At 39.5% G+C, this 24,493-nt stretch overlaps 3 protein-coding genes across 3 annotated transcripts in view; all 3 read right to left on the reverse strand.

The window, feature by feature from the left end:
• LOC5521778 (low-density lipoprotein receptor-related protein 1) overlaps window positions 1–850 on the reverse strand; it is a 74,852-nt gene extending 74,002 nt beyond the window's left edge. The window contains exon 1 of the mRNA XM_048724349.1: window positions 593–850. Within this exon, the coding sequence (XP_048580306.1) occupies window positions 593–710 (118 nt within the window). The 5' untranslated portion in view covers window positions 711–850. The remainder of the gene's footprint in view (window positions 1–592) is intronic.
• A 1,411-nt stretch (window positions 851–2,261) lies between these two features.
• LOC5521779 (cyclin-dependent kinase-like 4) lies at window positions 2,262–10,232 on the reverse strand. Its single transcript, XM_032367061.2, has 11 exons — window positions 10,070–10,232; window positions 9,683–9,891; window positions 7,634–7,755; window positions 6,562–6,634; window positions 6,242–6,332; window positions 5,560–5,757; window positions 5,277–5,359; window positions 4,788–4,844; window positions 4,221–4,376; window positions 3,466–3,568; window positions 2,262–3,028 (listed from the first exon to the last, which is right to left on the reverse strand). Exons 2-11 carry the CDS (start codon window positions 9,848–9,850, stop codon window positions 2,955–2,957), a joined length of 1,125 nt encoding a protein of 374 aa, XP_032222952.1. The 5' UTR covers window positions 9,851–9,891; window positions 10,070–10,232; the 3' UTR covers window positions 2,262–2,954.
• Window positions 10,233–11,842: 1,610 nt separating this feature from the next.
• On the reverse strand, window positions 11,843–24,113 carry LOC5521676 (monocarboxylate transporter 12). Its single transcript, XM_032366911.2, has 5 exons — window positions 23,678–24,113; window positions 17,211–17,809; window positions 16,431–16,574; window positions 15,821–16,046; window positions 11,843–13,065 (listed from the first exon to the last, which is right to left on the reverse strand). Exons 1-5 carry the CDS (start codon window positions 24,075–24,077, stop codon window positions 12,869–12,871), a joined length of 1,566 nt encoding a protein of 521 aa, XP_032222802.2. The 5' UTR covers window positions 24,078–24,113; the 3' UTR covers window positions 11,843–12,868.
• Window positions 24,114–24,493: the final 380 nt, after the last annotated feature.

Here is a 24,493-nt window from a genome sequence, read left to right on the forward strand (position 1 = left end):
TGTAATAGATGTCATATCTATTTTTTTTCTTTGTATTACATAACACGGTAAGTAAAAAGAGACATTTTGAAAACCGCGCCAAATCCATTGACAGATTTTAATGTCGCAATAACAAAATCCCGGAAACAAATCGCTATATAGGTATTATATTATATAGGTATTAAAATCAGATGGAAATTAATCAGAGGGTTAAATAAAATGATAAATCTGCTTATAATAGAACGATAAATCGTCCGAGGATTCAAAACAAACACAGACCAGAACACGTGTGTGCAAAACACAAACTAAACCACTCAAAATACTTAGGCAGTGTTTGTTATGAGGAAATGAAATAAATTAAAATCAATCATGAGACACCCAAAAGCTTAAGGTTGAAAGACGGACGTGTAATGATGGTGGTTTAGCGTGGAAATTAATAATTTTAAGAAAACTAAGATGAAATGTACAATCTACGTTATAAAGAACAAGAGATGTTTGGATTTACAAGGACTCTTCAGCGATGAAGCCCTTCTTCCGAGCGGATATTAACCGAAATATTACAAGAACATATTTGTATTGTATGGGGGATTGGTGCCATATAAGTAGCTCATACCTTGTTGCAGAATTTTCGCATGAACGTGATAGTGATTCCACGCCACTATAAGAAAGACAAGGGAATATACAACAAGAACTATGCTGCCTTTCCCAGTCCAGTATGCAGAAACCCGCATTACTCTATCTTAAAAATTAGAAGTTGCACATTGATATCGATAAAATAGCTGCACATAGACGGGTTGTCTTGCGGTAAAAAGCTTTGTTTTTTACGTAGTGAGTTTGAATGTATGCTAATGACAGCAAGACTCGTGTCTGTGGCCGAGGTGGCCTGTTAAAAATGTTTTTGTGTCACAAATACAGTGTCAGATTGTAAATATTGAAAGCTGTTTTAATAATCAATCTTGGCCCCGAATAAAAACAAACAAAAAAATGGTTATTTCTTAACGAACCTATCGTCAGAGCGCGGAAAGGTTTTTACAGTAATATCCACGAAGATAGGGAATACAGAAATTTTACCATCGTCTTCACCACAGGCATCCCACCCCATTCAAAGGACCCAAAATTGCATTGTTACAGAGCCGTAGCAGGCTGGAATTTCATACCTGTCAACTCTCCCGCATTAGGCGGGAGTCTAAGATTTTGGACCCCTTTTCCTTCTCTCCCGGGTTGAGCACCAGATCTCCCGCGTTTTAGCTATCCGAAAAATAATTCTATCGCCTCTTTTTATTTCAAAGAATTAAAACAATAATTTCCTTGCGTATCGAAATTTATCTAACACCCTCGTGAGATCTATAAGTGGATTTGTGCGCGAGAGCTTTCTATACAGCAAATGCCTGGGAGTATACCCACCCCACCCTCCAAAAATAAATATTCCCTACTCCTACCCACCCCCCAAAAAATCTCAAGCCTTGAGATTTTGGGAGGTCGACAGGTATGGAATTACCTCTGGTGTCTAAAAAGTAGTGCCACCCCTGGGTAGTCTCCCACGCAGCTGTTCTGAACTCGTCACTCTAGCGCCTTGAGGCGGTCCTGTACGTTGTCGTTATTGTAAGTTTCAGCCTATATAATCCCTCTTTTTTTAGTATTTCTCTGGTGTAGATGTGTTGATGTGAGGTACGATTTTTTTGTTAAAATTTATTTTTGGGGTGTCCAAAAGATGTTTAAGCCTTACAATCCTGTTCTCCAGAGTCCAAGTATATCTACCTTACTAAGTTGCAGATCCAGGAATTCAAAAGAGGGAAAGCTGAGGAAAGCAAGGATTTCAAAAAACAGGTGACCCGATTCAATGTACTTCTCTAGAGATCAATATGATAGGTTTTTTTGGGGGGTGGGGGGGTGGGGGGAGGTAAGCCAATCACTAGTTCCTCCCATTACATATGATTTTATTTAGTTTTCACAACTTACAGTTGAAAATACATGGTCTTGTTGTTTTGTCAAAGGGTTTTCAATTGTGTGAAGTGGGGGGGGGGAGGAAGGTTTCTTGGTACCCCGGTCCCCATCCTCTTTGGCACAATAAAAAACTTTTTGAACAAACAGAACTTTCTATATGATTTCAAGAGTAAACCCTTAATTTCAAAAGAGCATCTTTAAACAAATCCCTCTAATGTTATTTTTGGTTGAAGGGTGGTGTCATCAGGGTCTTCTGCCCGAACAGTCTTCACAAAGGGATTTGAAAAAAATTAGTAAAGATGGAAAAGTGCTTAAAGATGAAAAGAATGGAAGAACCATTATATGACTCCAGCCTTTACTAATAAGTTCAATTATTGCTTACTATATACTTTACACCGCCATACATGCTGACAATAGATCATTATCAATGACCAATATAAATTACTACTGGTAGTACATACCAAAGATTTTACAAAATCCCCTAGATGATGAATGTGGTTTACTATTCAGTATACTTATTTTGTTATGGAGGGTACACAAAGAACCTCCATAAAATACTAAATCTTGCTCCATGATAGCCTATATTATCTCAAGAACACCTTGGTTTTGATACAACAGATACAATTATTAAAAATAAGTAAGCTAGTCAATTAATATGAAAACTTTTTTTATGGAACAGTGTTTGAGTCTCAAAATATGTGAAAAATAATACTTAAGTATAATGAATATGCAATTGGTGTTATAAAATATGTGTTGATTAGGACCTTATTGCATCTTGGTGTTATGTATAGAAATACATGTATATACAACTTCTTACAGAAAACGATTATGTCATGATACTGTAGTTGTCAAAGGTCCAAAGATACAGTACATCATATTTGACATTTCTATAGCAATGACTCTTACTGCCAAAGCAGTAATTCCTATTTCTGAGTCAAAAACAATATTAAGTCTACCAGTTGGTTGGCTGTATAGACAACTATCTAGACCTGCTATTGCTGAGCAGGTATGTCTAATCATTGCTGTTAAGTCTAGCTGTTATTTGGCTGTATAGATGGTAGGTGATCTAATTTACTCTGCTTCTTCTCTTTTTCTTTCATTTTTTCTGAAAAGAGTATAATCAAACAAAGACAAGTGTCAAAATCATTTATCAAGAAATGAACTACAGCAGATTAGCATGGCCAGAGATAAATTATAAATGAAGAATAATGCCTGGTGCACACTAGTGACATAACGACATGGGTGCACTAACTCTGTTTAGCCTAACATAACAACATGGACATAATGCATAAAAGAAAAAACAATGTTTTTTCTCTTATGTCATTATGTAGTTATGTAGTCACTCGTGTGCACCAGGCACAGTAAAGGAGGAGAGTGTTTTTATGAAGAAGAGGGATGCCATCATCATTTTAACTAGAGCTTGTTACAAGACTGCCCTAACACGTAGCTAACAAAAACATATGTATCTTAAAAAAGAGGTAAATATGATATATAGTACATCAGGTCTATGAGAAAAAAGAAATGTTATTATTTCAAACATACCAAGCTTTTCTGGTGCAGGCGACATACATTCAGCTGTAACTGCTAACAGAGGCAAGTGTCTTGGAATTTGTTCACTCTCAGATGGGGCAAGTCTTGGCCGATTCTAAAACATAATTGATATCTTATCCAATATGTCACAAACACACAACAATAATTGGTAACTTTTACAGTTACAGCAATTTTCAACACCCTCACAAGCAACTGCCAACTAAAATAAAATAAATACTACACTTTCTGGCCTCTGACATATTGGAATTTCATTTGGTGATTTTTGATGAGCAATGCCTTGGGTGGAGGTTGTACGCTTACTTTCCAACCTTGAAAGCTAGAAATCCAGGAGATTGAGCTTCATAGACAAGAACTGTATAAGAAATTCTCGATAATTTTTCCTGGGAGATTACAGTAAATTTAAAGGAAGTTTAATTTTTTTGCAGGGAGATAAAGGCTAAAAACAATGGGTCTCCCGCAAAAACCGGGAGAGTTGTTAGGTATGGGCATGATTAGAAACAATTTCAAGGCTGGCCATTGGCTTCAAGGATATTGAATGACCGAAGCCAGAACATGATTTTGCTGTTCCAATTTGTTGGTGAGAGATTGTTAGAATATTGAAAACCATGGTAACTTGTGGTGGTTTGAATTCTCATGCACAACAAAATGAATGCGATTTACAAAATGATAAAGAAGTAGTGCTATCTTCTGCCTAGTCACCATAACAGATCATTTGAAAACTGAAACACATGGAATCAAACTCTGACCTTTGGCTTTTTGGATTTCAAGTTCTGCGACTGCTGATTCTTGGGAATTTTCTCTTGAAGCTCAGACTCAAACAAATCTCTTGAGTCTTTAAAGTATTTATGATCTAACAACTCCTCACATGTCAATCGGTCATTTGGCTCCATTACCAGACAACCCTAGAAAAAGCACATACAGTAAGCCATGCCCCAAATCGCCAAACACAAAAAACTAACAGAAGGGAAAAGCATATAGTTTTTAAAGACCATCATACAGTAAGAAAACCTTACAGTGAGGAAGGGCACAGTTTCCTGAGATCAGAAGACCGCCATACACCAAAAAACCATTACAGTAAGAAAAGGCACAGTTTCCAAAGGTCAAGAAAACACAATAAGCAAAAAAACCTGAAAGCAGGAAAAGGCAATTTCCAAAGATCAGAAAAACATCAGCATACAGGATAACCCTTACAAGAAGAAAAGTGCAGTAGATACATACCATAAGCTACTACAGTACATAGCAACTGAGATTCAATGTACTAATAAGAAAGATCAAGCCACATTGCCAGAAATCTTGCAATCAATCATAAATACCTTCATAAAGCTAAGTGCATCAGTGGAGATATGAGAATACTTCATTTCCAGCGGCTCCTAATAGTTTGTGAAAATAATAAAAACATGAATGACACATCTATAAACACACCAACATACAAAATACCCAACCAGTTGTGTTCCTGCCCCAGTGTAATGACAATGGTATTTTGAAAACTGGTGAAGTTGCTGTGGTATGAGATCTTTGTCTGGCTTAGGGATAAAGGTGATAAAGCAGTATTCAATTTAATTTGTCTTTATTTTTACTGAATACTGAACCAGCAAGTATTTCAAGCTTAGGATACATCTAAATAACATTATTTGGGGAAATGCTAAAAAATGATGATTATACTGCACTATAATTCAAATCATTTTTTAGTGCACTAGGATATTGTTTGACATTGTTCTGCATTTAGGCAAAAAAAGGTTATAAAAAGTATGATCTTACCTACAGGTGTACACGTCACAAAATATAAAGAGCAATGCACTTACCCTAGTGGTAGGTTCAGGGATTTGCAGGCCTCTAAAAAAGTGATTCTGACTGAAGATTTGAATATGCCTAGGAATGAGGTTCCCTGTTGAAAACAAATAAATACAATAATATATCATTATATTGCTACAGTGCCAGATGCCCCCACTGGTACAGTACATACAGTTTGGAGTATGAAAAGAAGTGAAAGGAAAAGTAATTGGGTAGGAAACATAGTGTATATTTTTTGTAAATCTTTAAAAGATTGTTCAAAGAGTTTCACAGAAAAAGAAAATTGAACAATACCAAGTGTTTTCTTGATTAAGTATAGTTGATCTACATCAGATCTTCCTGGCCATAATGGTTGACCAACTAGAAGCTCAGCAAATACACATCCAATAGCCCAGACATCCACAGGGGGGCCATATGCCGTATCCCCCACAAGTAGTTCTGGCGCTCTGTACCACCTCGTTGCTACGTAATCTGTGTAGTCCTCGCCTGGGTCTTTAGGGAAGCAAAATATGTAATCAATACATTGCATTAAGAAAGATGACAAGGTTACCTAGTGGAAATTAGTAAAATAAATAAAACTAAAGCAGCAATATCATCAGTTTACCTACGGCAGACTACATAGAGGGAAACCTAACTATGGTCAGGAGTGGTACCAATGCAATAAACACAGCATAGGTTGTGTCTCGTACTGTATATCATCAAGTCTCTCTACAATTCATTTCGTTGGTATCACAAACAGTAAAGTCAGTCTAAAATGACTACAAGAATGTAAAACAATAGACTTTTAGTATGTTTTGGAGTTTCCTTTTGACAGTTACGGCAACCACACGCCAGTGTCTTGTTAATCACTTAACGGTTGCCTTGACTGCACATGTGGAACTGGTGCGATCGTGGTTTAAAAGTAGTAGTATTAGAAGAACAAAATAAGACAATAAGGTTATAGGACAAGATATATCAATCATATTATAACACCTACTTATCAATCTGGCAAATCCAAAGTCACAAAGCTTTATTATGTAGTTCTTGGTTATAAGAATATTTTCTGGCTTGACATCACGATGAATACACTGCAAATTAAATTTACAACAAACACGTAAATATATTTACAGAAATTGTAAAAAGTAAGAAAATAAGTTACAAAACAACATCTGCAGTCTCTGGTATAAATGTAGGCAATGGATGTTTATAACAGGTCAAATATAGGGTTCATTTTAGTCAGATTTCTATATAAGAGAATGTTACAGTCATATTTGCTGATTATGTGGATGCAATGCAGAATGATAACATGATACTTACATTATGAGAATGGCAAAAGTCAACTGCTTTTAATGTCTGATAAATGATATTCTTGACTGTATCTTCATTGACACTAAAAAAGAAAATAAGACTACTGTAATACTGTACTGGTCAAAAAGTACTGTAAGTTTTAAAGACCAAAAACAAAATAAATACTCATGACTATTTTTATACATTTTACAGTAAGAATTGACAAAAACAGGACTAGTTTAGTCTTCTGCACAGCTGTTCTTTGTGTTGGTCATGCAACGCTACCATCAGATGGGAGTGTTGTGTGACTGACACAAAGAACAGCTTCGTGGGAGAATAGTACTAGTTGGGACCACATGAATTTTTAACATTTGAAAAAGCAAGAAATTGTAACTCTATAAGTATAAGAAGATGGCAAAACTCCTGCTCAATCTTGAAAAAAATGAATAGTTAGATTTAAACTTGTCTTGTCAAGAGCTTGAACAAATGGCTTATTACTGTACCATACTACATAGGCCCACTAATCCATAAGAAAATCATTTTGTTCTTTGTTACTAATCCATCAATCATTACCAATAGAAATATATATGTATTATAAAGGACTGGCCAAATATTCAAACAGGTTTGCCAAACATTGAAATCGAACTCTCATGCGAGCATGTTTGGCGAGGTGGCAAAACATTTTCATATAACATGAGGTTGCCCACTTTTTCACCATGGGGATTTAGAGCTGTTATTGGATAAAATTAAAAGCATGCAATGTTTTGTGTGATGAGTGGCTAAACGATAAAACATGTACGTTCAACACAAATGTTTGATGAAAAGGTTTGATCTCATTTCAACATCTGGACATGTTGTGGAAGCCAATTTAGTGCCATGTTTTGCAGGTGGCTAAACGTACAAACATTTGCGTCAAATGCAATGCTTGAAAAACATGTTTGAATGTTTATCCAGGCCTTAAGCAAGGTTATTTCGTTTACAAACATAAGATGACTTGGAAATCAGTTGGAATGTGTACTGTACATACAAGTTCTACTGTACAGTACCTTGGTATGGCAGAGTGGCCGCTGTGAATCTGTGTGGTACACATCTTGTAACTTACCCATTGGGGTGTTTATCAAGGACGTTGAGTACTGTCTGGTCACAGTATTCAAATACCAGATGAAGCTTCCTCTTTCTTTTGAAAACTTCTAACAGATTGACTAGGTTGGGGTGCTTCAATTGCTATGAAGAAAATAGCATGATTAGCATTTTATTTACTGTATGCCTGAGAGAATTAAACATTGGGACACAGAGGTCTCTTGTGTCTTTGGAAACTCCTGGAGTTTTGAGATTTCAACATTATTTCTAATTTTTCATTGTTTTGTTTTCTACACTTCATCAGAAACACTGTGTTTAAGCAGACACTTCTAAGGAATCGGAAAACATTACAAGTTAGTTAGTAAGTAATCTAAAACATTGCTGAAAATTGCTCTCAAATATTGTTGCTCTGTTACTGTAACACAGTTGCATAAGACAGCTCCACTTCACAACACTTTAATAATTAGCTTTCAAGTGTGCCGCTAGAGTTGAAACAGAGGATAGAAGACAAACTGTAGTGATACCTGTTAAAACAAATGATCATTTTTGTTAACAACTTTGTCATTGGATACATCAGATACAAGTTCATAGAAAAAAAGAAGCACAGCAGACGCAGTGCTTGGTGATCATCAAAATTCTTGATTCTTCTGAAAATGCAATGCACACCCAGTTCTGTGCACAAGATTTTACAGTTGGAGCTCAGAATTATGGACATTAAATCAAATTAAATCTATTTTGAGAAACATGACATATTGAACATGTGATGAAAGATTTCTTCATAGTAGGATTTTATAATTGGATTCATTTCACTAAATTGTCAATACTGTAACTACAGTAGTCTAGAAAATCTCTGTAACTCAGACAACTTTGCTGCTATCCCTAAATCTGCTCCATTGCTGCAGTCAAATTCAATTTCTTTTTACAAAATACCAAACTAATATGCATGTTTATGACTAGCCCTTGTGTTTTTCCAAATATAATCCTTGGGCATCTGAATAGTTTACAGTTTTTTTATTTTTTAAGGACAAATTTAATTATTATTTTATATGGTAGACGCATAGGAGCTCAAGAAACACAAAGAGCCACAAATTAAAGCTATGGTGTATATGTTCGAAGTTCAGACTGGAATTGAGATACTGTAGAGAAAACGATGTAGCAGAAAAATTCTGAATATAGTTATAGTCAAAGAAGAAGGATGACCCCTTTTTTGTCGAGGGTCAAATTAGGGAAAGAATACAGACAACTGATTAAAAGAAAATTGCAAACATGCGAAGTGTGTTCGAGATAGTCACAACAAATTAATTCGCCGAATCATGGACCTTAAACGCTTTTTAGGATGCATGGCCGAATATGTTTATCGAGGAAAAAAGTCCAATGTCTTCAAATTCGAGTAAGATTTTGATCCTTCAAGGTTTAAAGTACGTAGGTCAAGGACATCTTGTGTATTGGTTTAAAAAAAAGGAAAGTTGGAAAAGCCCTAGTGCCATAAAACATGGTTTAGCAGGAAAGATTATTTTTCGATTTTGGTATAAATTTGTGACAAAGCTAGGGCATCCAAGAGAGAAAGTTACACATAGCAACAAAAACAAACAACTCGTGATAAGAACGCAGCACAACAAATGACAGATTCTCTTAAGATTTTTGTTAAAAAGGGAAATGGTTATTATGGAGGTTTTTGAATATTATGATAGCATTCAATGAATGCTTGGCTTACAGTGAGAGTAATTATTATGGAAGTTCAGTTAGTCAAGAGAGTGATGACTCCCTGTCAAAAAATACGATTAAAACATGGCGACGGAAAGTGTTACGTAAAGTAGAACTCGCCGGATTTCTTCGGGAATAAATTTATACTTGATACTCTATTTGATACTCTAGTGAAACAGAGAAAGCAATTTTGAAGCAATAGGAAATGTAATAAAGCGAATTATTAAGGCATAGTAAACAGAAGCAACAAAGTCAACAAAAATTTGCAACGGAATCAACATCTACGACTTGCTAAAATTAAGATCTCTCTTAGCTACTATTACGAACCAGTACAAGTCAATCGGAGAATTTCTGTTTTCTACAGTACCTTGAGCATTTTAACTTCTCTCATCGCTATTTTTTTGATAAGTGGATCATCTTCGGATTCAACGAACTTCTTGATCGCCACAATTTGCCCCGTTTCCTTGTGTCTACATTTGAAAACGACTCCGTAAGACCCCTCGCCGATCTTGCCAAGTTTCTCAAACCTTTCCATGCCGGAGCGATGCAGTTATACAATTTCTTTAAGTGTCGGTCCTGTGGGACATAAGAATTACTAGTATTTAGTTTAAGAAGTATAACTAAAAGATGATTAGCATGATAGTAATGTGCTGCGAGATTTTCGGAACGAGGGATAGATTTGCAGGAAAGCACAACAAATCGAAGAAACTAGAAGGCAGAACAGAAAACATCATTTAAAGGCACAAATAATTACCTGAAGATCGTTCTCGCATCATTTCTCAACGAATCAGTCACTTGTCATTCCGGCAGAGGTTTAAAATTTGCGGTGAAAAGCAAGTAGACTGTTTGTGGGCTAAATTTGTGGCGAGGTATTTGACACTACGTGACGGTGGTGTTAGTTTCCTTGGAACCAATTCCATATATGGAAGCCGTCCCGTAGAAACCCGCGGGATAGAGCCTCAGGCGGTTCATTTGATTTTTCCAATAAAACTAAAAATATAAAATACACCCGAAAAGTAAGGCATTGGTATCTAGGTCATACCTTCTCTCTTAGCCAAGAAAGTGGAGTTAATGAGAAGTATTTCCCACACAAAGTGCAAAGCGGTCATTTTTTTTGTCCCTCGCGTTCTAGAAAATACAAAATACACTTATGTCCCTCTTGCGGTAGAACTACGCTACCACTTTCATGTTTTTTTTTTTTTCTCGTTGCTTTTATTTGTTGGGGAAGGGGGGGGGGGGGGGGGAGGGTAGCAGTACCTGGCGGGTGTACTTGACTCAAAGCCACTTACATCCGACTAGCAATAGTAAGTTTTGGATAAATTTGTTTTCTTGTTCATCATCGCCAGTTACCTTGGCTCGATTTCTTCTCTGAGAAATTTCGCTTTAACATTAAGCCAAAGATTGCTTGTTTGATTTTTTTTCTAGAGTTTGGCTCGGATTTTTGAGGCGATTCGTTAGCGACCAGTTCAATATAATTAATGCGTTCCTTATATTAACGATAGTGATACACTGGTCACTTTTGCTTAATTTAATTTATGACTATTTAGAGCAGATGTGAAGAAAGGCTACCGAATAATGATTGTATACACATTCTGCATCAATCTTTCTTTATCAATATTCATAGCAGCTTTCGAATGTTGTTTCTCATCCCTATTAGAGATATTATTGTTATTCAAAATGAATGATAGTAGAATGACAGAAACCCCCACTAGGTAGTAACAAATGGACGGAACTCTCCCAGCCTATACCTCCTAAACAATTCTAAGTGTTTACGTAATGTGACGTCAGTCACAGTCACAGTACAGGTGATTGGATGTGAAGCATGACGTTGATGATCGGGACATGGCAGCTGGTCAAAAGGCATCCTTGGAATGATAGCTTAGCCCCACACTACCCTAGTAGACCCGCTTTGTTTTTCTTACAGTTTCCGCACTATTTTCTAAATGGTGATCTGTTGTGTGAAACTTAACTTGTAGAGCTTAGGGGAGTGCAATGCGGACTGTCGACGTTTTAGACCTGTCGATCTGGAAGAAGGATGGAGAAGGACAAGAGGGGGCTAGGGTAGTGTGGGGCTAAGCTGTCTATGCACATTACATTCCAAAGATGCCATTTGACCAGCTGCTATGTCCCAATCATCGACGGAAAGCAAAGATTATGGATGGGTTCAGTATTGCGGACCATGGAAAAGATTATGGGTGAGTTCAGTATTGCGGACCATGGCAAAGATTATGGGTGAGTTCAGTATTGCGGACCATGGAAAAGATTATGGGTGAGTTCAGTATTGCGCCATGGCAAACATGGGGCCTCACAAGCCCCACAGAGACTACATATATAGCAACTGCCGCAGAGCATGCCGTTCCTGAGTCGGGTTATACAGCCACAGAAGGCGCTTCAACATATATCAACGGATTAAACCGACCGCATACTTAATCTGTACTCGCAGACAGACGGAAGCCATCATTAGGTGCCACCGTCCTTTAAAGGCTGGTCGCATAATTGATTAAATAAAGTAAATACAACTAGGGCGTCATTTGCTGAAAGTAGACTTTCTTTTAATTCAATCTTTGTACAAAACTAAAGCCGTCATTTTAAACTTTACAAATTTGATGATAAATAATTACTAAATATTGGAATCACCACTCATTTTCCTCATTTTGATAAAAAAATTACCCCATATAAAGTTTTTCCCATTTTTTTTTTCATTATCGCGAAGGTCTTGGCTAGATTTAAGACGGCACGAAAGCAACCTCTATTTACAATTGTTGTCACCGTGCCTGTCCTAGCCTCGACGCCTGCCTAAAAACGCCTATGAAGAATACCTGCCCAGGCCCCCCTCCCACCCCCCCCTCCCCCCAAACCTTGCCGGCTTTAGCCGTTTCGACGTTTGTATTTATGTTGCGCGGGGGATTGGGTAGAGTCGAGAAATGAGCAGCACGCTGAGTCGGCTTCTTAACATGGCGTCCAACGATGCCAATGTTGATGTTCTGAATCTTTCTAACGCAGATTTTCTTGCAGCAAAAATGACAAAACGTTTAATTTCCTAGCTCCCATTCGGTATCACATTATTAACATGTTTACGACGTCATGTTGAATCCCCCCCTCCCCCCTAAGGTCGTCCCAGCATGCTGTTTGTTTATCGACCCGACCCACTCCCTCGCACAACGTAAGGATGGCGCCATGAGGAATTAAAAACGTGCGCGTTCCCCTTTTAAGGTCATGATACACAAGGCTAAAATTCCTTAAATTTGCAATGCAACGATGACAAGATACACAGGCTCATTTTTTTCGCAATCTTGCGAAAAGTAGAAAATAATTCTATTTTTGTTGCAACTCGCAACGCAACAAAAGTAGCATTGCAAGTTTAAGGAAAACTGAATTGCCTTAGCGGGGCCTTTACTGCCAGTGTTTCTCATATTTATCTTGCTAAATGCAAATGTCTTTAATTACACAGGTCCGGTATTTCTGCAAATGACAAATATTTTTTAACCCGCTGAAAACAAAAGAAATAATCACCTCGCTCGCAATTCACCGAAATTAAACTCAATCACTAGATTTAGACGACAGTCAGGCGTTCATACACGAGTATCTCGCCGTCGCTTCCAGGGAGGTAAACGGACTGCCGCTGATCAGTTTCCTGCTTTGGTGCTTTCACGCACCATATAAAACTAAATATGGCAGCTCCTAGGAGCATGGGCCCCCCAGCAAGGAAGAAGACATTGCGGTACCTCCCGGTTATAGTCCCGAGCCAACCTGCAGAGAAATAACGCAAAAGAATAAACTATTTAGATTATCAAACCCCAAACACGTAGCCAAGATTTTGAGAGGGGGTTCGTTTACCCATTTAGTAACCATTCTTAATTCGAAGAACTTAAAGTGGAACTCAGTTTTGTTTCATTTGAGCGAACCTTCTAGTCAAGTGGAGTGGTTCTTCCGAACACCTCGAACGACACCAAAGGACTTGCCGTTAGCTAGCATATATTGTAGTCACAATCTACCTCTTGCAAGGCCGCCAGCAAATAATAGATTCAGACCCATGCCTATCCCTATCCCTAAGACTCATAAATATCCCTATCCCTCAGACCCATGAATATCCCTATCCTTCAGACCCATGCCTATCCCTATCCCTCAGACCAATAAATATCCCTATCCCTCAGACCATGTCTATCCCTATCCCTCAGACCCATGCCCATCCCTATTCCTCAGACCCATGCCTATCCCTATTCCTCAGACCCATGAATATCCCTATCCCTCAGACCCATGCCTATCCCTATCCCTATCCCTCAGACCCATGCCTATCCCTATCCCTATTCCTCAGACCCATAAATATCCCTATCCCTTAGAACCATGCCCATCCCTATCCCTCAAACCCATGACTATCCCTATCCCTCAGACCCATGAATATCTCTATTCCTCAGACCCATGCCTATCCCTATCCCTCAAACCCATGACTATCCCTATCCCTCAGACCCATAAATATCCCTATCCCTCAGACCCATAAATATCCCAATCCCTCAGACCCATAAAAATCCCAATCCCTTAGACCCATAAATATCCCTATCCCTTAGACCCATGAATATCCCTATCCCTAAGACTCCTAAATATCCCTATCCCTCAGACCCATGACTATTCCTATCCCTCAGACCCATAAATATCCCTATCCCTTAGACCCATGAATAACCCTCATCCCTCAGACCCATGCCTACCCCTATCCCTCAGACCCATCCCTATTCCTCAGACCCATGCCTATCCCTATTCCTAAGACCCATGCCCATCCCTACTCCTCAGACCCATGCCTATCCCTATCCCTCAGACCCATGCCTACCCCTATCCCTCAGACACATGCCCATCCCTATTCCTCAGACCCATGCCTATCCCAATTTCTCAGACCTATAAATATCCCTATCCCTCAGACCCATGAATATCCCAATCCCTCAGACCCATAAAAATCCCAATCCCTCAGACCCATGCCTATCCCAATTCCTCAGACCTATAAATATCCCTATCCCTCAGACCCATGAATATCCCAATCCCTCAGACCCATAAATATCCCAATCCCTCAGACCCATCCCTATCCCTATCCCTCATACCCATGCCTATCCGTATCCCTCAGACCCATAAATATCCCTATCCCTAAGACTCATAAATATTCCTATCCCTCAGACCCATGCCTATCCCTATCCCTATCCCTCAGACCCATCCCTATCCCTATCCCTCAGACCCATGCCTATCCTTATCCCTCAGACCCATGAATATCCCTATCCCTAAGACTCATAAATATCCCTATCCCTCATACCCATGCCTATCCGTATCCCTCAGACCCATAAATATCCCTATTCCTCAGACTCATAAATATTCCTATCCCTCAGACCCATGCCTATCCATATCCCTCAGACCCATGAATATCCCTATCCCTCAGACCCATAAATATCCCTATCCCTCAGACCCATGCCCATCCCTATCCCTCAGACCCATGCCTATCCCTATCCCTCAGACCCATGCCTATCCCTATCCCTCAGACCAATGCCTATCTGTATCCCTCAGACCCATAAATATTCCTATCCATCAGACTCATAAATATTCCTATCCCTCAGACCCATGCCTATCCCTATCCCTCAGACCCATGACTATCCCTATCCCTCAGACCAATGCCTATCCGTATCCCTCAGACCCATAAATATTCCTATCCCTCAGACTCATAAATATCCCTATCCCTCAGACCCATGCCTATCCCTATCCCTCAGACCAATGCCTATCCGTATCCCTCAGACCCATAAATATTCCTATCCCTCAGACTCATAAATATTCCTATCCCTCAGACCCATGCCTATCCCTATCCCTATCCCTCAGACCCATGCCTATCCCTATCCCTCAGACCCATGACTATCCCTATCCCTCAGACGCATGAATATCCCTATCCCTCAGACCCATGCCAATACCTATCCCTCAGACCCATAAATATCCCTATCTCTCAGACCCATGCCTATCCCTATCCCTCAGACCCATAAATATCCCTATCCCTAAGACTCATAAATATCCCTATTCCTCAGTCCCATGCCTATCCCTATCACTCAGACGCATGAATATCCCTATCCCTCAGACCCATGCCAATACCTATCCCTCAGACCCATAAATATCCCTATCCCTAAGACTCATAAATATCCCTATTCCTCAGACCCATGAATATCCTTATCACTCAGACCCATGCCTACCCCTTTCCCTAAGACTCATAAATATCCCTATTCCTCAGTCCCATGACTATCCCTTTCCTTCAGACCCATGCCTATCCCTATACCTCAGACTCATAAATATTCCTATTCCTCAGACTCATAAATATTCCTATCCCTCAGACTCATAAATATCCCTATCCCTCAGACCATGCCTATCCCTATCCCTCAGACCCATGCCTATCCCTATCCCTCAGACCAATGCCTATCCGTATCCCTCAGACCCATGCCTATCCCTATCCCTCAGACCCATGCCTATCCCTAAACAGGTGGCATCTCACCTCCAGCAGGGGCACCAACAAGCATCGTAAATGACATGCACATGAGCACTCCTCCCCATGCCTGCGACATATTATCAGGCTCGGAACACTCAAAGGTGACGATTGACATCAGACCGATAAAGGACCCGTCTAACAAGCCTAGTATCACGGCGTACACCACAAGCATTTGGTAGCCTGTGGCTAGAATGGAAATGACGGATGTCAATGCTGTCAAAACCATGCACATCTACAAGATAATGATATCAATGTAAGCCTTGTATCCCGACCTACACAAGAAGCGTTGGGTAGCCTTTGGCCAGAATGGAAATGACCGATGTGAATGCTGTCAAAACCATGCACGTCAATAAGATCATAAAAATGTATTTATGAAATTTATAACACCGAAATTTATAACACATATATAAATATGATGATTACGGCATTAGAATGTTGGAGGCAAACGATTTAAATAATGGTGAAGAAATAGTTATCATAACGATGATGTTAATGGAGGGCGATCATTGAAATTTTATATGTTTTTAGTGTTAATTTTAAGTGTTTAATGTGGTTATGATGATATTGGAAAAGACCATTTAAAGTAAGGTTCAAGTGGAAGAGTATACATACGTACCTGATATAAAACCAATGTATTTACACAATCTGAGTCTGATATTTTACCAAATATCACTTTGCCTACTGCAGATGCAGCGCTCATGTATGTCAGAAGAAGAGAGCCGTCCCGATACGAACTCCCAAGCTCTTCAGACAGCCGAACCTGGAGAAAAACATACAATTATTAGAATAAATGCATTTAGAGACAATTTATCGCATTTGAGCATTAGGGAAGTGGGTGGGGAATTCATGAGATATTTATTAAAATTTCTCACCTGTCTGTTTATTCTCATCCATGGTGCAATTACCTTTGGCATCATGCACGAACGAACAGGTGCATCAGGGGCGTAGCCATGATGGGATGGGGGGGGTGCATAGTTATAGGTATCATATGGGGAAAGGATCCTTAAAAATGAGAGATGACCTAGTTAAAGGGTTGCGTTCACTGCTGAAATAATCATCTCATTCTCATTTGCATAGGGGGGACAATATAAAAAACTTATATCGAATAGCGAAGCAAAAAATTGTGGAATTTTAGATTTGATGAACATAGTATTCCATCAAGGGAGCATATGCCTCCGTGGATCCTCCACTGAAAATCAGCTAGCAAGGGCTAAAAAAAATGAAGTACATTTGGCCTTACACTTAGAGCCTATAGTACATTTGGCCTTACACTTAGAGCCTATATAACTGAAGCCTCGCAAGCGAGTGCTCATCAAGAATTTAGTACACTTGGTATTGCTGAGTCTATACACTTGGCCTTGCACTAGAGATATATGAGACACCCATTATATCTTACAATGTGCACGTGTGGCATGAAATAGCCGAAGCACGCAACTGTTCCAGCAATCGCCCAAACGATGAACCTAGGCGCCCTTGGAAAGTGGCATGTCCTAAGCTTAAGACGCTGGGAGCGTGTCAGTATAACCTCGTGGTCCGAGCTGTCCTCCTGCATGCAAATCTTCTGCTCTCGCTCAGGCAGAGGCTTAAACAGCAGTCCACAGACTATTATCAAAGACGAGAAAGCACTGAGGCACCTCATACAGTTCCTCCAGCCGATGTGCTCTACTAGAGTCTGTTGCAAGGGTGCTAGAATCAGTGCGCCTATGTTACCCCCGGCGGCCGCGATACCTGTCGCAAGGGAACGCTTCTTCTCGAAGTAAAAAGCCACCATGACTAGTGCAGGGAGATAGCTTAGACTTGAGCCTATCCCCACGAGGATGCCGTAGGTAAAATACATAGACTTGATGCTGGTACAGAAGGAAGAGATAAGAAGGCCCAGGCTGGTAATGATGCCACCGACGATGGTTATCTTGCGACATCCAAACCTCTCAGCAAGGAGACTTGATAGGTAACAAACGAAATAGATGGAGAACTGACCGATGGAACCAACCCATGCTGCAAACAAAGTTATATTATAATTTGACAGGTATAACACATGAAATAAATGGAGAACTGTACAGGACCCGAAATGATCCCAGGACCCGAAACGATCCCAGGACCCAAAATGATCCCCAAAAGTACCCCAACTAATCCTCGTACCCGAAACGATACCGAGGAGTCCCCGAAATCAACCCCAAGGAATTGCGGTAATGGAAAAGGAAAAGCAGAAGAAATACTTGCAATTCTTGAAGCATAATAAAGGGTTAACAGCGACTCGATTTCTAAACAACGTGACTTAAAAATATTAAATTCCAACACAATACTTCTATTTATTACATTGCCTGGCGTTAAACCCATAAACAGAGTCCAAAACAAATACACAACTTTAAATTGCTACTGAAAGACAAATAAAGCATAAACATAGCACAGCTTTGCTCAGATCAACCAAACTTTTGACCTCCAACACTCTCTTAACATTTTGCGGTTCCGACACATGACTCCGACACTATAAATCTCATTTCCGGTAAACATCACCCCTAAAAATTAATATTCATCTGACAACCAAACATGTATTTCACAACAAAATCCTTGTTCACACAAGCGAATATTTATCGACACATTTTAGGCAGCCGGTTTGGCCGAGAAGATGGAATGACAAAAGCACACTGAGTAATACACTCGAACAACCCTTCTACTACAGATGCAAAATATTAAGAGGATGTGGCAGCTATATTACGTGAGTTTTGAATTTCCTCATGTAGTCGTGCGTACACCCCGGCATGATCTCATGATATGATAGGTCTTTCATTCACCGAAAACAAACATGCCAAAAAATAACTTTAAAACATTTCGCTTCCTATGTAAAGCAGCATGTCCCATCTGTAAAGACTTTTTTTTAAGGCTTGTTATGTAAAAATGATTTATCCACGCCGGGCTCCTCAAATTACTATCACAGGAATTGTTAGTTGACCCCAATTTCTGACTCAACCACTGTATTTCCCCCGCAGTCGTATATAAAAATCTTAATACTATAGTTTTAGTTAATGTAAATTTCCTTTTAGTAACACAAACAAAGCTAAATGTTTCATATGTTTTTAAAACTGAAAGCCAATTCTTACACATTCATTTAGTTGTCCATTACTGTAATTCCTTGGGGTTCATTTTGGAGACTCTTGGGGATCGTTTCGGGTCCCGGGATCAGTTGGGGTACTTTTGGGGATCATTTCGGGTCCTGGGATATTTCGGGTCCTCTACAGAACTGGCCGATGGAACAAACCGATGCAGCAAACATATATTATTATTTTGAGGAATAAGGGAAAGTTTGTTTATTATCCCGAGGAGAGGATACTGTGGGGGCCTTGAGGAAGGTCGGGGGGCATTGAAAGCATATGGATTTTAAAAAGGGGATGTCACTGATTTCTTTAGCAGTTAATTTGGCACGCACAATCCAATCTATGAAATGCGAACCTGTATACACCCTATATACATTTTTTTTCATTGATTCCGATGTATGATATTTATCAAATGCTTATGTTTCATATTTTAAATTATTAACAAAATGGTCTGATGCTATAAGCACTCATTCTTCGTCATCAACATATCCTTGCTTATGTCTGATTTGCTGTCTTTCTCTCCGTTTTTCTTTTCTTTCTTGTGCTTCCCTTTTCTCGCAAGGAGAAGAACGAAAAGCCTTTTTGCTTCCTCTGAGTCATATATAGCAACAACCTTTATCAGCTTGACAACCTGGATTTAGTCACACCTAAGAAATTGAGTGCCTTCACTTTTTCCTGAATTGATATATTTTCAGCGAATTCTTTCCCCCAGCTTGCAGCCTAATCTCTTGCTCACGTTCCTTTTACATTGTCATTTTCGTTCCTTCCTTTTCTCCTTCTTTATTGTTTTCTGGAGGGGGAGGGGCATATATATATATATATATATATATATAGGACCTCAATATAAACGTAGGACTCTACCGCGACGACGGACTAGCCATCACCAACGCCACACCCAGAGCCACCGAAAACCTAAAAAAGGAACTATGCCGCATCTTCAACAACAACGGACTCCGAATCACCATTGAGGCAAACAAACAAGTTGTCAATTTCCTAGACGTCACCCTTGACCTAAAACGTAATGCACACCAGCCTTATACAAAGCCGAACTCCTCGCTACAATATGTCCACCGTGAGAGCAACCACCCGCCCTCCATCACCAAGAACATCCCTGCTGGTATCAACAGACGCCTATCTGCCCTATCTTCAGACCAAGCCTCCTTTGACCAGACCGCGCCACCTTACCAGAAAGCACTCGACGATAGCGGATACAACTACACGCTACGCTACGAACCCAACACCGTAACCAACCGTAAAACCCGCAAACGCAACAACATCCTATGGTACAACCCGCCCTTCAGCAAGAACACCAGCACCAACATCGGCCACAGATTCCTCACCCTGATAGACAAGCACTTCCCGAAAGACAACCACCTCCGTAAAATCTTCAACAGAAACACCATCAAAATCAGTTACAGCTGCATGAACAACACCAAACAGATCATCGACAACCACAACAAGCGCATCATCACCGCATCGTCGGCTACCGAGATCGCCAGCTCCGCCCCTACCACTACCAACAACAAGACATGCAACTGCCGACAGAAAGACACCTGCCCTCTAGACGGAAACTGCCTACAGACATCTGTTATCTACCAAGCTACCGTAACTCGAAAAGACAACAACACCTCGGAAACATACGTCGGGCTCACTGAAAACAGCTTCAAGACCAGGTACAGAAACCACACCGCATCATTCCGACACGCCAAACACAGAAACTCCACCGAACTCAGCAAACACGTCTGGACTCTCAAGGACAACATGATTGAGTACTTTATTTCATGGCGCATTCTATCTTCCCACTCCGCCTACAACAGTACCACTAAGCGTTGCAACCTCTGCCTCAAGGAAAAGCTGACGATCATCTGCCAACCCAAACTATCAACTCTAAATAAACGCAATGAACTTGTGTCCTCGTGCCGCCACAGAAACAAAGCCCTGCTACGAAACAATTAGAACTGTTAATCCCGTCACCGTTAAATTTTCGCGCTATCAATTTTTCACACGTTCCGCACTGTTAGTTTTTGCCCCGCATATTTAATGTGACTCGCTATTGTTCCTCTTACCGCCTTAGCTAAAACTATCAGTCTATTATTATGTAAATTTCAATGTTAATAGTATATATACGATGGTAGGAATATTCTCATTAAATCCCCTGATGAGTGGGCAACCACGAAACAGACCTGTAGGGAAACCTATGTAGTTTGTATTTTTCTCAAACCAACACTATACACCGCTCTACTTTCGAGTATTGAGCACTTTCTATGAAAGCCTTCAACCATCATTTTATATATATATATATATATATATATATATAATGATATATATATAAAATGATATATATATAAAATGATATATATATATATATATCCCTTCTATCAAAATCCTCATGCCCCCTTTCGAGATAATAAATGGACTTTCCCTAACACAAATAGATGGAGAACCGACTGATGGAACAAACCAATGTTGCAAGAACAAATTTATCTTTTATCATTTGGTTAGATATGCAATTAAATTATCATTTGGTTAGATATGCAATGCTCATTTTCCACACCCCATCATTTTAATTTCGCGAAAGTTTTTATAACCAAAAGTTGCTATTCCTCAAAAAGAGGCAGAAATAAAGAATGAGCAAAGGCGCAAGGAAACTACCACAATGCATCATTCTCCCATATTTATCTCACCTTCTCGAAGTGGAGTGAGAGTTTTTATTAAATAATGTACTTCTTTGACACAGAGCAAAGTGACTCTGCTAACATAAAACGTTTCTTGCAACACATGCAAGGACTCATTTGGTATAGTATGTGCACAGAGAAGGTGAGATGGATGCATTGAAAATACCTGCATTGTTGTATTTTTCAGAGCACTTCCGTTCATTCCTAATCTTTGTTTTGTTTCTTATGAGGGAAAAGTAACTCTTTTAGGATGCAGCAAAGGAAACCTATCAAACCAAATGTAATTTTATAACTAGATGGTTGATAAAAAAGCAAAAGCGTTACCATTTTCTTGTTTTAAATAATCATGACATTCTTTTTTTAATTTTTTTTCCTGTACCTCCCTACCCATACAACACCCTGGGGATTCTAGGGAGAAAGGGAGACCGTTGAATAGAAGAAATCAACTGGAGCAGGCTTTTAAAAGACAACAACAACAAAATAAAAATAAAGGAACTAAAACTTTCGCTACAAAAATTATCTCATGTAGTTCTACCCTAAGGGACGAACTACGAATCATATCAGTCAATCTTGTCCAAAAACAGTATTTTTTCTAGCTACTCGGTCATTTTCTTATTAGGCATATTAGGCATATTACATACCATATTTAGGAGTCTGCTTCGATCATATTTCGCTTTTTTGTCGCTCTAGAGCTTGTTTAGCCGATAATTTCTACGTAAACTTGCAGGAATTCGTGTTTACTCCGATTTTGTTAGCAGCCATCTTGGGAATGGAGCCTAGTCCCTAACGTTTTAGAAATCACAGGTCGCTCGCACGCTCGCCCCAGACTCTTTTAGACCATTTAGAAAAACGACAGCCATTGATTCATTGATAGGGGGGGGGGGGGGTGAATAGGGGTATGTAAATCCGCCAATCCGCAACATTTTCGGGGCAAATCCGTGAATCCGCAGATATTTTTAGATCCGCATGGTTTGACAGATAAACAATAGCATTGATTGAAATTCATTTAAAATCCGAAATTCGACCGTCAAAGCAGTGAAAATCCGAAATCCGTGCCCAAATTGTCAACAGATCCGTGATCCGCCGTATTTCCAAAATCCGCCAATCCGCTGAAATAATCATCTAAATCCATAATCCGTGACCATTTCGTGACCAATCCACCGATCCGCGAACCTATTCACCCCCCCCCCCTCCCGATAGATATGGCATGCGAGGCGTTATTAATCTACATCTAGAATAAATACATTCTATTGAATAAGTGCGAGGATAATTCGCTCTAAAGCCTTGATATTAAAAAAGATAGATTCTACTGAATAAGTGAGAGTGTAATTTGCCATAAAGCCTTGGTCAGTCGATTGTTCGCTTAGTCATTACCATAAGCGTAATTGTGCACCAACAGAGCCGTTGCCACAAACGCGGTTGTAATCGAAATGTTTACTTTTTAGCATCCAGGAGATCACCAGATAATAGTGTCACTTGAGAATGAAGATATTGCGGTTTGTGTGTCTTTTTGTGGTTCTGTTTTAACAAAAAAATATCGTATCTAAACCCCATCTTGACCTTCGTTATGTATGTCCAGAAGTGATGAAAGTCGATATTACCCGGTCTTTGGGATAAAAAGTGGTGTCTAGAGTGTTTTAACGTAAATGTAAACAATGCAATGTATATCCGGACCATCATCCAGACTATCGTTTCTTTTTTAAGGAGTACTAATAGTGAACGCTTTATGTACTAATTTGATAATATAAGTGTTAATACTTGTACAAGCCACTTTATCACGCGTCCAAAACCACTGAATCCGGTATTACTTCTTCTCGAACAAACAATAATTTAATGCAACAGAGAATAATAAAAGTGCATTGTGCAAATATTCAGACGTTTTCTAAAATGTCAGAAGCAGAGAATAGGGTTTTACATAAAAAAATACTGTTTTTGTATAGCGCTTGAAATCCATCCAAGTGCGACTGAATAAAAACATATCAGTATATAGATACGGTCTGTCCGAGGCGAAATACAATCATTAGTTTGAGTTTATGTGTAAGCTAGAAGAAACTTCTGATAAAATTAGTCAAAAGGTTGAAAGCGTCAAAACTTACCTGTCTCTGCTTTGGAAGCTTTGAATTGAGCAAGTAGTGGTACATATAGAACTCCAAACGTATAGAGAGTTCCAAGGACTATAAAAATATCGAAGAAAGCTGCAGCACAAATGACCCAAGCCCAACCTCTGTCCTTGACTGACTTAACAGGGCTCTCTCGGGCTTTTATCTGCGTTGAACTGTTGCTGTACGGACTTTGTTGTGATAACGAGCTACGGTCACTGCATGTTGAAGACAGTAGAGTTCCCTCACTACTACCCCTTGCTTGTCTTTTTATCTGCATTTCACATTTGTTGGGCTCTGTTTTGATATTTCCTCTGCCGACGGTCGTACGACATAGGCAGCATTCAAATAACTTTCGATTGATGTTAGAGATATAATCAATAATATCGGATAGCATTCAACAAATACTTGGAATGGATGCGGGAATTAGCGGATCGTGTATGTAAACGAAGTATTAGCAAGTCACGTGTATTACCCCAGGGACTCTATTTTCAACAAAAAAGTTCTACTTTTCTGCGTCAGAAGATTAAAATAAACGAATAAGTAGAGGGGGTCATTAACAAATAGCCCAAAAAGACATTCTACGTTCGTCGTCAAAACAGTGCGTGACCTTGCGTCCTTCCGGACCATGGCGATGTCCATGTTTGACCGCCAGACTTTGAACCCTTGGGACTGTCCAGCAGGTACAAATGTCTATGGATTGCAGATAAAAACTAGGTTGACTCCCTCTTGACCTCCAAGGGAGACATCGGAAGTGCGTTTTATGATGCTATAGCATTACAATCATAAAAGTTTAGATTTCAAAATTCGGAT

This window comes from Nematostella vectensis, chromosome 2, assembly GCF_932526225.1.
Source record: "Nematostella vectensis chromosome 2, jaNemVect1.1, whole genome shotgun sequence".
Lineage (NCBI taxonomy): Eukaryota > Metazoa > Cnidaria > Anthozoa > Actiniaria > Edwardsiidae > Nematostella > Nematostella vectensis.